Below are 14,823 nucleotides of genomic sequence, written 5' to 3' on the forward strand. Positions count from 1 at the left end.
CATCTCCGTAGGGCTACCTAGCTTGGAGGAGGCCCCCACAGTCCAGCCACAGGCATAGCTGGAAACCAAGCTGTCATCCTCCACACGCCCGTCCATCGCCAGTGATGCCAGCTTCTCCTCCCTCTACCTGGCCCCTCCCCTTTGTGCTGCTCTGGTCCAAGCTGCCCTCACATCCCCTGGACTCCTGCCTGCTGCCTGCACCCCAATCTTCCCCGGCTCACCCCACTGCTAGACCCCTGGGCCAGCTTTGTCTAAAGCCCTTCAGAGGCTTCCCATTTCTGTATGGATAAAGAACAGATGTACACAAAGGTGCAAAACCGGACCCGGACTCCTCTCACTCACTGGGCCTCTGGGTGGGCCAGGCCCAATGGCCTCCATTAAGCTCTCTGTGCTGTTTGCCCCACTCCCCCGAAACCCTCGCCCTAGGCCTTTGCAGAAGCTGCTCCCTGTCTGGAAAGCTTGTCCCTTCACCATTCACTTGAGTAATTCCTATTTATTCTTTATCTGACTCCCCTGTCTACACCGCGTTCCTTTATCTGTAGCCTTGGAACCGTGTTCTTTTCCCCAGAGCACAGTGGAGACACACGAATTCACTGGTGTGGTTACTTGAGTTGAGACTGTTGCCCGGGGGCTTGGGGTCCAGGAGGGTGGCGCCTGTAAGGTTTCCTCACCACGGTGCCCCGGGCACAAGGCTTGGTGGCTAGGCCTCTCCGGCCACTTTCTGGCCTTTCAGTCATGGTGGCCGACCTTGAGAAGGACAAGGGCAGCACAGGTCAGGAAGCACGCGGGACAGGTGCAGCCAGCCAGGACTTCCAATTCTGTCCTCTCTCTTAGTGTTAAATCTGTGTCCACCCTTCCACGCCACTGCCCCGTGCCAGGACTTCTGTGAGTTCACAGACCCTTGTCCCAGCTTCAGCCAGTCCCCCTTTACTTTGCTCCAGCTGCAACTTTTTTTTATTCCATAAGATTTTTGTTTCTAATAATATGGTATTAAATACCTGAATGTGTCTTTATATCACTCAGGCAATTTTAGGGACAGAATCTGAGTCTTTCTTGCCAACACAGGCTACAAAAGCTGACCTCCTGTGTCCTCCTGTGCAGATAAATTCTTCAGTCAAAGCTGTGCCCCTGGGTCTGATCCAGAGTCCAGCCTCTGTGCTCTTTGCAGCGGTCACAGTAAGTCAGCCCACAGGTGTGCTCCCAACAGCCAGGAGGGGTACTACGGCTCCAGTGGGGCACTCAGGTGAGTAGCGTCCGTCCATCCCCTTCCACTTGGGCCCCAGCCCAGTGAACTTCTTATCCTCTCAGCTCTTTCATCATCCCGCTGTCTGGGTGCTACATTTAGGAGGAGCCAGAGTTAGGGAACAGACGGAGCTGCAGGTTCCAGGTGGCCCCGAGGACTGGAACTCTGGGGCAGAGCCAGCTGACCTAGGGCGCCTGGGGAGAGGCAAGAATGACGGACGCAGGGTCTCAACCCCGCTTCTATCTTTGATCCTTTCTTTTGTGTGTCTGTGAACAGGTCACAGGATCTTTCAGAGACTCAGTTTAAAATAAAAGGAAGAGGGATAAATTTGGGAGTTTGAGATTTGCAAACAATAGCCACTATATATAAAAATAGATAAAAAAACAAATTCCTTTTGTATCGCACAGGGAACTATAGTCACTATCTTGTAATAACCGTTAATGAAAAAGAATATGGAAACGAATATATGTTATGTATATGCATGACTGGGGCACTGTGCTGCACACCAGAAACTGACACATTGTAACTGACTATACTTCAATTAAAAAAAAAATAAAAAGAAGGACACTGCACACGTGCTTCTTACACCCAGTGGATGAGTACAGTTTAAGAACAGATATTTCTGGGCTCCTTCATCCATTCCAGAAATATTTATTGAGCACCTAGTATGTGGCAGGCATTGTTCTAGGCAGAGGGGTTATAGCAGCAATGGGACACACATCTCCTACAACTCCCTGAGTCTCGTGGGGACAGTAGGATAAAAGTCATAAAGGACAATCACTTCCAAACTGTGATAAAGTGCTACGGAGGTAACAAAGGGTGGGCAGTGACTCAAGGACAATCTTAGCAAAGGTGACTAGGGAAGGCCTCAGTATCAGAGGGGCCATGTGAACTGAGGGTTAAGTACTGAGAGGGCATCAGGACTGAGAAAATTGGGAGAAGAGCAATCCAGGAGGAAGGACCAGAGAGGACAAAGGCAGGGGCTGGGACAGATCATGCTGTGTTTGAGGCCTGAGAGGTGGACATGGGAAGAGGGGACAGTGAGTGGGCAGTGTGGACACTTTGAGGCACTAGGGCGTGTTGTGTGGATTTGGGCTGTGTGGCTATGGTGTGGAGATGGCGTGAGCCTCTAGAAATGACCCTTCTATTCATCACACTACCAAACTACCTCGTCCTGTCCTCTCCAGTTTTGTCCCCTTCATAAGCCATACATCAGTGACCTATTTCACAGATCCTGCTACCACAGTATTGCTGAACATTAAACCTAGGCTAAAATAGTTTAACTTTACATTGGGAGGTGCATTGATATTAGGATCAATGGCCCCATTTTAGTATGATTATGATAGCGTCACAGAGGACCTAGAATGCCATCCTCAGAGTTTTGTCCTGAACCACGACTTCCCCTCTTTCCAAAATGAAGGTGAATGATCTTAGCTCCGAACGTCTTATTCTCCCCATCACTTCCTGCCTGCCTCTCTCTCCCTCTAGCTTCCTGACTCAACAGCCCTTCACTCCCACTGACCTGTGATCTGTTGGTCCTGCAGACTCTTCCCTGTTCTCACCCCACTTCCTGTCCTCCCCCTCCATACCCAGCACACGTTCCACAGCGAACCGTGATAATTACCCCGCTGTGCACATCTTCAGATGCCTATCCCCTCCCCCGGCTGAGCCCCGACCTGGGTTAGGTCCAGCCTCCCACTACTCAGCGCTGACACTTCCAGCTGACAGGCCTCCCTGTGAAGTAGTGAGAACCCAACTCAGATGAGCCCTCTGTCTCTAGTCCACTTGTTACCCCAAAAGGTAAAGACCCCGATTCTTGTCATACACGGAAGACAAGTTTACAGTCAGGACATGGTTCGTTGTGTAGCGAAAGGTTTTAAACGATTTATTTAAAAAGAAGGGAAAAGTACGCCCCAAGAATGGGAGACGAGCTGATTCAAAGGAGGAAAAAGCCACGGTTCTTGTCTCTCTTTTCTCTCATGCCCTTGCTTAGAGGTGGTCTCTTGATTGATTGACAGCTCTTGTCCCTGGAGTGCTGAGTCACGTTTGGCCCCTTTGCGCATGTCCTTACCCATGGTGTACACAGAAACACCCATGGCAGGGGGCCTAAACCTCATTGTTAATTATAATACAACGAACATTGGGTTGTATCTGGTTAATTCCTTTCTGCTACCGTGCAGTCGTGGCTGTGGGGTTCTAACCAGTTTCTTGCCACTCATTTATAAGAAGTAAAGCCCCTTTATGCTGGAGGCGGGTATAATGCCATCATCTGGACCACAGTCCCTCTCTTCCATTTGTCTGCCCAGTGCCCCCACTTATCTCGCTACCTAACACAGTCACCAGCCTCCTCTCCTGGAAGACCATTCCAAACTCTTTCCTCTCCTCAGTCCTCCAAAACTTCTTCCTCCATCTGTCACACCATTGTTTCCTATTTCACCTGAGAAAATGGAAGCAACCAAAAGAGGATGTCCCACCAAAAAGAGAAAGAAAAATGCCATATGATATTGCTTATATGTGGAATCTAAAAAAAAAAAAAGGACACAAACAAATTTATCTACAAAACAGAAACAGACTCAGACATAGAGAACAAACTTATGGTTACCAGGAGTAAAGGGGGTGGGAAGGGGTAAATTGGGAGTTTGAAAATTGCACCCCTTGGGGAGTGATGGAGCTGTTAGCTATCTTGATTGTGGAGGTGGTGTCACTGGTGTTACACGTCTATCAAAATTCATCAAAGTGTACATCTGAAATACGTGTATTTTACTGTATAGGAACCATACCACAATAAAGATGTTAAAAAAAACAACAGTGACAAAAAAGAGGATGTCCCACTGCTACGTCTGCCCCTGTGCTGGCCTCTGTGCCCATCGACACTGCCCTCTGTCCTCTTATTCGGGAAGAGCAGGCTGCCTCCTGGCTGAGCCCAGTCCTGCACCTGCACTAGTCGCCTCCCCTCCAGTTCGTTTGAGGGCATGGCCCCAGTACTTCCCTCTCTCTCCGGCATCCTCACATCTCATTCTCTCCAGGATGGTTTCCATCAGCATACAAACATGCTGCTATCTGTTCATCTCAAACATAAAGAAATAGGTAAAACATCTCTTGATCTCACTTTCCAGCAACTTCCCAAGTTGCTTCTTCTCTTTACAATTCCTCGAAGCAGTGTGTTTTCACATCCTTGCTCATTTCAGTTTTTCTCCTTTCAATCTCCCTAAAACCCAGTTTGAGAATCTGTTCACCTCCCCCACCCCAACCAGTGGAGCTGGTTTTATTACTGTATTTAAATTACCTACAGAAAACCTTCCTCCTCACTGTTGGCACGTGGGGAGTCTGCTCCCAACACACCTCCCCCTTGGTACACCACCACCTGCCACGCAGAGGAAACTGCACTTTTAAATCACTAGTGGCCTCGATGTTGCTAAATAAATCCAAAGATCAGATCATTGGTACCACCCATCACTTCCTCCTCTTGCATACATTTTCTTCCTGCGCTTCAGGACACCACACTCTCTTGGATTCCCTCCTCTCTGTCCTGTTACTGCGTCTCAGTCTCTTTGCTGGTTCTGCCTTGTTCCCCAGCCTCTACCTGTCAGCGTGTCTCAGGGCTTCATCCTTGGTTTTCTCTTTTCATGCCCACACCTGGGTGGTTTTATCTAGTTTTGATCCATCTATATGCTGACAATTCCCAAATTTACATTCCTGTTCAGCCATCTCTTCAAATCTCCAGGTGGAATGCCAGAGTCATATATCCAACTGCCTCCTGGGCATCTCCACTTGGATTTCTAATCAGCATCTCAAATTTAAATGTCCCAAACTGAGCTTCTGAAATTTCACACACTCCTACCCAAACCAGTACCTCCTGTCATCTTCCCCATCTCAGTTAAAGGCAACTCCATTTTTCCTTTTGGAAAAAGCCAAAACCTTGGGGTGCGTATGTTATGTGTCTACTCTTTCTCTCAGACTCTGTATCTGGGTCATCATCAAATCATGTTGGCCTGCAGAGGGTAGCCAGAATTGACCTCATCACCTTTCTCCACTGTTACCACCTTGATCCAAACTACCATCATATCTCCCCAGATTGTAGCCCCGCTAACAGGTTTGTGTCATCTGTCCTATTCCTCCCCAAGCCACAGTCTATTCTGAACACATTAGCAAGAGTGATTCTGTTAAAATATAAGTCAGAGCATCATATTTCTCTGCTTAAATCCCCCCAGTGATTTCCCATATTACTTAGAGTAAAAGCCAAGGTCCTTCTTTGACCTGTATGGCCCCTTTGTGATCTGGGAAGGCGCTGTATGACCTAATTTCCTACCTTTCCCCTTGCTCTCTCTGCTCCAGGCATCTTGGCATCCCAGCTGTTCCTTGAAGATATCAGGCATGCTCCTGCCTCAGGGCCTTTGCACTTGCTCTTACCCCCATCTGGAGTGCTCTTCCTTCTCATATCATCATGGCTAGGTCCCTCATCAACTTTAGAATTTTTCAGGGATTTCTTTCCTGGCCACTCTGTAATTTTACACACACACATGCACACACACACACCCCCTCACCAATGTTTCATATCCACCTGTCTTGCTTTATGTTTTCTTTAGCTCTTTTCACTCTCTGGAAAACTATACATCTTCTCAATTTATCTTGATTAATACCTTTTTTCTTTAATAAAATGAATAAGGGCTTTGGTTGCAAGTGAAAAAAACCTCACGTGAACCAACTTAATCCAAGGGGATGTTTTAACAGGTGTGTGGGAGCCCCCCCCCCCCCGAGGACCCAGCCAAGATGCTTTAAGGCAAGAGTCACCAGGTAAAATTCAGGCCATCCAGTTAAATTAGAATTCCAGATAAACGATGAATGAGTTTTTAGCATAAGGGGACACACTCTGCTTCCCCTGTCTCTCTTCTTTCTGCACATCTGCCTCACTTCTCTTTTCCTACATGGTGGGTTTCTGTTTCTCAGTCTACATGGAGGAAAAAGTCTGTGACCAGCAGTCCCGATATTGTTCCAGCTCCTCAGTTATAAAGAAGCAGTCAAACACAGACCATAATGTCCCGGCCCCCAGGAAACGGGATTGTCAGCCAAGTTCAGGTGAAACTTCCTGCTTGTCCAGCTCATGCAGTGAAGTTGCATTGTTAACGTCTAGCTTCCTCCACTGTGATCAGGTGAATTGAAGGGAATGTGGAGGGGGAGTCAGTTCTCAAAAAAGTATGAAAATTTGGTAGACCAAATAAGAACCAAAAATTTATAAATAAAATTCTACAGAGGCAATTTTGTTTTCCTAGATATAAAAAATCACATTATAACAATTATCTTCTTCATATGTTGTTATGACAATTAAATTTTACGACAGCCATCACAGTAAGTGCTCAATAAATGTTGGCTGCTAATATTATTTTCTTTCTTATGTTCAGTTCCTACATAAAGCTTAGTATGTAAAATCTAAAAAAAAAAAATCACATTTTAATACTATATAGTATTGTGATACTGTGATCAGTCCGGGCTGGTTTATGTGAATGACAAATCAATCAATGGAAAAGAAACACCTTCCAATACAAACCCATGGACAGACTAGATTTGGTCTATAGCAAAGATGAAATTTCGTATCACTGGGAAAGGATGAACTTGAGAGATCAAGTAAAACGAGGACGGCGCACTGGCCCCTGCATCTGGTGACTCCGGCAGGAACCGATTCAATAGTGAGTCAGTCCCATAAGATGACTGGCAAGGGTCAGAGAGGGTTGTGTGCAGGGGTGCTGATGGTTAGTGCTATGATCTTTTTAGGTGCTTGGATGAGTCGAGGAGAGAGGCCCATGGCTGAGGGCAGTGTGAGACCAAGGCAGGGCTTATTGTTTGTTTGTTTTAAAAAGAAGTGTGCATGTGGATGGAAAGAGCACAGTGCAAAGGGTTATAAAGGACAGAGGATAACTACAGTGGGAAGTGCCTGAGGGGGGCAGGGTGGGATGCAGGGCACCTGGGGAGGAGGCCTTCCCCCCTCCTTTGTACCTGGAGGGCAGGAGAAGAGTGCTGGAGACTTGGGCTGCAGGATGTGGCAGAAGGATGCTGAAATGAGCCCATGTGATGATTTCTGTGTTTCCTCTGGGATGCGGGCGCACACGTCAGAGTGAAGGTTGGGAAGGGTATGTGGAGAGACAGGTTTGCGGGAAGTGGGAAAACGTTTTGAAGTCACTGCTCTATGGAGCAGGGAGGGGAGTGTCTCAGCAGTGGTCTCACACTTGAGCACCAATCAGAATCTCCCAGAGGCCTTGTTAAGACAGAGATTCTGTACCCCACCCCCAGAGTTCCTGAGCCAGTAGTAGGTCTGGGGTGGGAGCTGAGAATGTGCATTTTTTTTAATTCTTTTTTTTTTTTATTGAAGTGTAGTCGATTTCCAATGTTAGTATCATGGGTACAGCAAAGCAACTTAGTAGAATATACATTTCTAGCGAGTTCCCCACGGTGCTGATGCTGGAAGTCCAGCCTACGCTTTGAGAACCACGGGTCTGGAATAGAGCAGGAACCACAAGAATGCCCAGGTGACGTTAATGATCGGGAAGGTCAGGTCTGCCTTACTGCTGAGGTGCAGACACACCTGAGGCAGGTGATCATGCTCATTCAGGACTGAGAGTCTTTGGATGGGGGAGTAAAGCAAAGAAATAGGGCAAGTCTATGTAGGAAGATTGATTGGGAGTAATTGATCCTAGCTGAGAATAGAGAGACCTGAAGACTGGAGAGACAACTGGAGAGGTGCTCCTGAAAATTAATGATTAATATCAATTTCGAACTGACTGAATATCACAAAACTGATTTCTCAGTGTGCTCAACATTTCCCATAAAGAATATACCTTAGATTCCACATGAGTGTATCATATGGTATTATATTCTTCTCCTTCTGGCTTACTTCACTTAGAATGATGATCTCCAGGTCTATCCATGTTGCTGCAAATGGCATTATTTTATTCCTTTTTATGGCTGAGTAGATTTTCAAATATTAACTAGTGTATATAAATAGACAAACAACAAGTTTCTTCTGTATAGCCCAGGTAACTATATTCAATATCTTGTAGTAACCTATAATGAAAAAGAATATGAAAATGAATATATGTATGTATATGTATGACTGAGACAGTATGCTATATACTGGAAATTGACACATTGTAAGCTGACTGTACTTGAACAACACAAATGCACCTTAAACACAGAGAAACTTTTTTGGGGGGATTACGTGTGGACAGATACCTAGTGATGTACGTTAACGTGTATTAAGGCTGAGTAGCTGTATGTGTGTGATGACTCCTTCAGAATCACATCTTCCATGCTGATTTTAATCTCTGATGTGAGTTTCTATCTAACTGAGAATCATCCTTGAATATCTCTGTTTTTTGTTTGTTTGCTTTGTTTTGGGGTGGGACGGAGGTTATTAGGTTTACTTATTTATTTACTTTTTTTAGAGAGGATACATGGGGACTGAACCCAGGACCTCATGCATGCTGAGCATGTGCTCTACCATTTGAGCTGTACCCTCTCCCCAGTATCCCTGTTAACACGAGAGCACGAGCATCTCCTGTGGAGAAATTGATCTGCATTTAAAATAAGGAAGCAAACAGTGGGTATCTACAGTAGAAACAAAACAAGCAGATTTCTTTTCCTATTACATTTCCCCTCGAGTTCCCAGGGACAGCCAGGCACGACAGTTGTGTGTGGGGGAGTAAGCGGTCCGTGTCAGACATGCCGAGTGGCCCGGGGAGAGGGGACGCGAGCCTCCCGCTCTCCCTCCCACTCCTGTCGGCCCTCCTTGCTGACCTGACCCTCGCCGTGCAGGTGTTTGGTGGAGAAGGGAGACGTGGCCTTTGTGAAGCACTCCACGGTCCTGCAGAACACTGACGGTGAGTGCCGGCGCTGCCCCATCCTCCCTCGGAAACCTCCGAGTCTGTCCTGGAAAATCACTCCCCAGGTGGCAACGGGGGAAGTTTATTAGCCCCATCAGACTCCAGTGACTTTGGTCCTAATGTCTTTTATTTAGGGAATGAGAAAATTCTTACATCTGGTCAGACTGGGCAGGGTTGGTTATCACATTGGCCTTGAACCCAACCAACAGATACACGGAGGCCACTGTCCATATGAGCACGTTTGCTCTCTTGATTTTAGGCATTCTGTATATTCTGGATACCAGTTTTTGTCAGCTGTATGTATTGCAAATATCTCATCCCTCTCTGAAAAGGCATGTCTTTTCACTTTCTTAATGATGTCTTTTGAAGAACATTCTTAATTTTAAAATAGTTCAATTGCTCAGTCTTTTCCTTTCCAGCTAGTGCTTTTCAGGCCTGTTGAAGAAATCTTTGCCTTCAACGGGACTGAAAAAGCACTAACCAAAAAGGTTATGAGTTTATGAGTTTATGAATGTTTCTCTTCTGTTTTGTTCTAAAAGCTTTATTGTTTCATTTGTCTCCGTAATTCTCCCAGACACTGGTGTTCGGTCACATGCACCCAGTGAGGGTACTTTGACCACAGCCATCAGCTTTGGCCCATCCGCCTCCTCTTTCTCCCCAGGAAAGAACCCCGAGGCCTGGGCAAAGGGTCTGAAGAAGGAGGACTTTCAACTGCTGTGTCTTGATGGCACCAGAAAGCCTGTGACTGAGGCCCAGAACTGCCACCTGGCCATAGTCCCAAGTCATGCTGTGGTCTCAAGGAAAGATAAGGCAGATTTTGTCCGCAGAATGCTATTCAACCAACAGGTATGTGCCTTCAGTCCTCATCCTCCAAATACTCAGTTCACTTGCAAAGTTGCACACACACACACACCCCCCACCAAGCCCGGCCACATGTGCTCTCTCCCTGGGCAGGGGGCCTTCCTCCCTGAGTGGGGGTCCTGCGTCTGCTGAAAGTGGAAGGCTGGTGGCTGTGTTCACTTCTTGCTCTGGGGCTGTCTAGAATATCACAGAAGACTGGAAGAGTCTCAGACACGTAGGCATCACCACGCCTCCCTGAGACTCGCTCGGATCTCTGAGCAGAGCCAGGGTACCTCTTGGGCTTGTTCTGTCACAGGAGTAAGGGAGTTGGCTCAATCCCTTCACACTAGGCTGGGCGCATGCGAGAAAGGCAGAACGGAGGGTCCTCTGCCTGACCTAGGGAGGGTCCCAGTGTGTTTCCTGAACTGGCCAGGCTGAGCACTGTTTTGGGCTTCATGAAAGTTGAAGAGCCAACATTTGGGCAGCTTCTGACCTCTGCAGGCAGCCTTCAAGGGCTGATTGTATGGAATAGAGGCTGCCTGGATCAGATGATCTCAGGGAAAACCCAAAGGCTCTTCTGCATTTCACACTAGCACACCCCGTTCCTGGAGGAGCCCCAAATGAGGAATCCATATCTTAGCATATGCGCACATCTCGGTTAAAGAATGATGACCCAGTGAGAGCTGGCAAAACAGGAAGCACTTGGTCGTGGACTTTTGAAGGGGTGGGGCCCACACAGGGCGAGCTGCCACCTTGGTACAAGGGAAGTGGACGAAAGAAGAGAGGGGAGAGGCAGGAAGAGACGGCAGTGGTCAGTGCCTGGGGCGGATCCAGGGAATAGAAGAGGCAAAGTAGCGAGGGGTGCACACAGCAGGGAGACCTGCAAGCACGACCAAGAGAGCTGAAAGCATCCGGCAGTGGTGGATGGATAGTGATACGGCGGCAAACGTGGTGCTCTTTCTATGTAGCCATCACTTTACACAGATCATCTCACTAATTCGTGTAATTATCTCCATTTACAAATGGGTAAACTGAGGCTCACTGAGCTCAGTCAAGAATTTTCCTAAAGTCATACGACAGGAAAAGCTCGGGCCAGGATTTGAACCCAGAGGCCATGCTTCTGGCCATTTGACTACAGTGCCTCGTACATGTCGCTGTGTCCCAGGTTTCCCAGGGACTCAGGGCAGCCCAGCAGGCTCAGGGCTTCTGAGGCAGAGCACACAACCCCATGCTGCCCGGGGCCGCTGGTCACTCACTGTCTGTCTGTCTGATCCAGGAGCTCTTTGGAAGAAATGGGTTTGAATACAGGATGTTCCAGCTGTTCAAGTCCCCAAACAAGGACCTGCTCTTCAGTGATGACACGGAATGTTTGGCTAAACTTCAGGACAAAACAACTTATCAAAAATACTTAGGGCCAGAGTATCTTCAGGTTATTGCTAACATGAGACAGTGCTTACCCTCCGGTGAGTAGAATAAATAGAGGAGCAATAAAGTCGGGGTCCAGTAAGCATGTTTGTATTAAGGATGACCTGTGCCAAGTCCTGGGCCAGTATGAATAGGAACACAAGGATTTGGAGGGCTTGCTCCTGGCTTACCAAGCATGCAACTCAATTAGGCAACAGAATAGGACTACCTGGAAAAAAGCCAAGTTGTCTGAAGAAGACAGAGTACAACAGAACTTGAGATCATCTGGGAATTGAACTTGCTAACATATGTATTTCTATTTTTCGGCTGAGAGAATGAAAATGTATGCGTGTGAGCACTTCGGTATAGGGAGAAGGCTGGAAAGGACAGATAAATACCACTCATAAAGGACCAACTTTCAAAGATTTTAGGTAAAATGTATAAATAATATTAATAGAAACAAAGCATTGCTAGCATTAAGTAGGCCATTTCTACATATGCACACTAAGTAGGTCGTTCCTCTCTATTTCTGTACATGATAGAAACAGCATAGCTGCCTCAAAAGGAAATAAGTTGGAGAAATAAAATTAGAGCTGAAAAAACCAAATTATTGTGAGTGTGCCTGAAACTTTGTTAAATTATATCATGCATTAGAGATGATGAGAGAGGAGGAAAGGAAAACAGATGTTTAAGGTTAGCACTGACATCAGTTAGTGGGGGAAGAGAGAGAGAGTTTTAAAAAAAATCTTTATTATCTACCATTTACTTTTAGAAAATAGGAACAGAATTGTGTTTAATAAGCACAGGCAGTACCTGATGGTCTTCCTCTTATGTTTCATCTCACAGAACTTCTGGATGCCTGCACATTCCATGGAAATTAAAAACTGCTCAAAGTGGCAACCACTGAGATGCTCAGAACCCGTGGATGTGGTGGGACCACATTCTCACTCATCTGTGTGGCGGGCCTGTGTTAATGTCAGTTATCTTTATAATTATGTACTGTAACTGATGCAAAAATTAAAATGAACGAAAATTATTGTATCTTCTCAGAAAACTTCATGAAATGTTCTCAGATTTGAGGGTGGGAGAACTGTTTCTTTATACTAGAATTGCGCTTCTGAATGGAATATCTACTAAATTACATCTTTTCTTAAGCCCCCTATAAGACGAGCTCAACTTCCCTCCCTATTCTTTAATTATTTTACCCAAGAGTGGACTCACTTAAATAGAATTTAAGCAATAAATCTGATGAGAGTCTGAGTGGTTGGTGATTACAAGTGTGCAAAAAAAAAAAAAAAAAGTCATCAATGTGTGCCGTATCAAGGACTTACACAGTGAAAACAAAGGATAAGGGATGAGTTTATGTATGTTAAAAATATATCTGAGCAGTTAAAATTCATAATGTCAAGTGGAATCAAAATCCTGATCAGATTAATTGAAAAATATTAAAATTACTGCAGGAATCCAATCCTACTACCCTTTTACAGTCAGCTTCCTGATTTACACTCGTTTAAGTCAGTTTCTTTTCAGAGATTTTGCCATCACTGTTATTACTGTGATCCCAGCCGATGGTGGAGACTCAGTAAATGCTGCCTGGGGACCTAAGTTATAGGTTGTTAAGTGTCGGTTTTGTGAGTGTGGACTTCTGCTTCTGCCTGTGGAAGATTAACCACTATAGGATTTGCCCTCTTTCCATAAACAACTGAAAAACTGGAAAAAATAATATGAAACAAATGTTTTCAAACATTGGACGATAACAGTGCAGGACTTTGATCCTTGAAAGAAGGAAAAGAGAAGATGTAAACAGAATGATAACTCCACTTTTAGCCTAGAGGAAATCTCCAGATCACCACAAAGGGAGCATAAACACAAGACAGCCCATCACACTGAGATGAAGAAACAGGGATAGGAATTTGGGGACTGGAATTTGTACACAGAAGAGATCTGTATCGGGGTCTCCTTGAATCTTTGGCAAAATGCTGATCTGCCTGTGTGTAGAATGAAACTGAAGTCCATCAGGCTAGGCAAAGATAACTGTGAGAGACCCATAAGCTGAACAATGCTCAGGGCTCCCACGGGGCCAGGAATCATTCACGTTCCTACCAAGTCAGGTGAAGAGACCTCAGCGAACACCTAGCTTTTCACTGAAGGCATCTGGGGCTGAAATAATTGTAGACTAAGGGCTGCTCTAAAACGGCCCTTACTGAGAGTGACACTAACCCTGGTGGGATCAACTGGATCCGCAAGTCACTTGACTGCCTTCTAAAACAAACCTCAGTACTCACTAAAGGAAGACAACAAAATCCAAATATTCAACAGTGTAGCATACATAGTATCCAGCATCAAATGAAAAATTACCAGATGGGCAGAGATGCACAAAATGTGACTCAGAGTCATAAGGAAAACAAACAAATAGAAACATACCTAGAAACCACAAAGATAATGGTATTCAGACAACATTTAAACAGTTGTTACAAACAGGTCCGAGGATTTAAATGAAAACATGAACATAACAAAGAAAAAAGTGTAAGGTTTAAAAAAAAAAAAACAATGGGGTTGGGTGGTAGAGCACCTGCTTAGCCTGCATGAGGTCCTTGGTTCAATCCCCAGTGCCTCCATTAAAAAATAAATTAAAAACCTAATTACCTCCAAAAAAAAAAAAAAAGAACCAATGAAAATCTAAAGTGGCAAAATTTTCGTTTCAAGGAATTTGTCTGTTTCACTTAAATTGTCTATTTTTGCCATAAAATTATTCAAAATATTTCTTTATTCTTCTTTTAATATTTATAGGATGTGTAGTGATATCTCTTCTTCCATTTTCATACTGGTCATTTGTGTTTTCTTGCTTCTTGTTTTTGATCAGTCTAGCTGTAGCTTTATCAATTTTCTTGTACTTTTCTTAGAGTGAATTTTTGGCTTTATAAAAATTTTCATTATTGTTTATTTTCTATTTCATTTTCTGCTCTTAATCTTATTTCCTTTCTTCTACTTATTTTTCATTTAATTTTCTTTTTCTTAGATTCTTAAGGTACAAGCTTAGATCAATATTTAGAACATTTTACTCTAATATGGACATTTAAAATAATAATTTTCCCTTTAAGCACTACTTTAGCTGCATCCCACAAATTTTGATATGCTTATTTTCATTATCACTGAGGTAAAATCTTTCTAATTTTTTCAAAGATTTCTTCTTTAATCTGTTGATTATTTAAAAGCTATTTTAATTTCTAAATATGTCGTGATTTTCCAGATATGATTTTGTAATTGATTTCTAATTTAATTTTTTTGTGGGTAGAGGATATATATTCTGTATAACTTTAATCCCATTAAATTTATTGAGAGTTTGGGTTTTTTAGGTTTTTTTTTCCCCCAGCACATGGCCTATCTTGGTGGATGTTCTACATATACTTGAAAAGAATAGGTATTCTTAATTGTTTGGTGTAGTTCGCTACTAAGCAGTAT

At 44.6% G+C, this 14,823-nt stretch overlaps 1 protein-coding gene across 1 annotated transcript in view; it reads left to right on the top strand.

The window, feature by feature from the left end:
• The window catches only part of LOC105104810 (inhibitor of carbonic anhydrase), a 36,344-nt gene extending 23,947 nt beyond the window's left edge, over positions 1 to 12,397 (top strand). The window contains exons 13-17 of the mRNA XM_031437459.2: positions 1,102 to 1,243; positions 9,050 to 9,114; positions 9,779 to 9,963; positions 11,234 to 11,420; positions 12,208 to 12,397. Of these exons, the coding sequence (XP_031293319.1) occupies positions 1,102 to 1,243; positions 9,050 to 9,114; positions 9,779 to 9,963; positions 11,234 to 11,420; positions 12,208 to 12,242 (614 nt within the window). The 3' untranslated portion in view covers positions 12,243 to 12,397. The remainder of the gene's footprint in view (positions 1 to 1,101; positions 1,244 to 9,049; positions 9,115 to 9,778; positions 9,964 to 11,233; positions 11,421 to 12,207) is intronic.
• Positions 12,398 to 14,823: the final 2,426 nt, after the last annotated feature.

This window comes from Camelus dromedarius, chromosome 2 (assembly GCF_036321535.1).
Source record: "Camelus dromedarius isolate mCamDro1 chromosome 2, mCamDro1.pat, whole genome shotgun sequence".
Lineage (NCBI taxonomy): Eukaryota > Metazoa > Chordata > Mammalia > Artiodactyla > Camelidae > Camelus > Camelus dromedarius.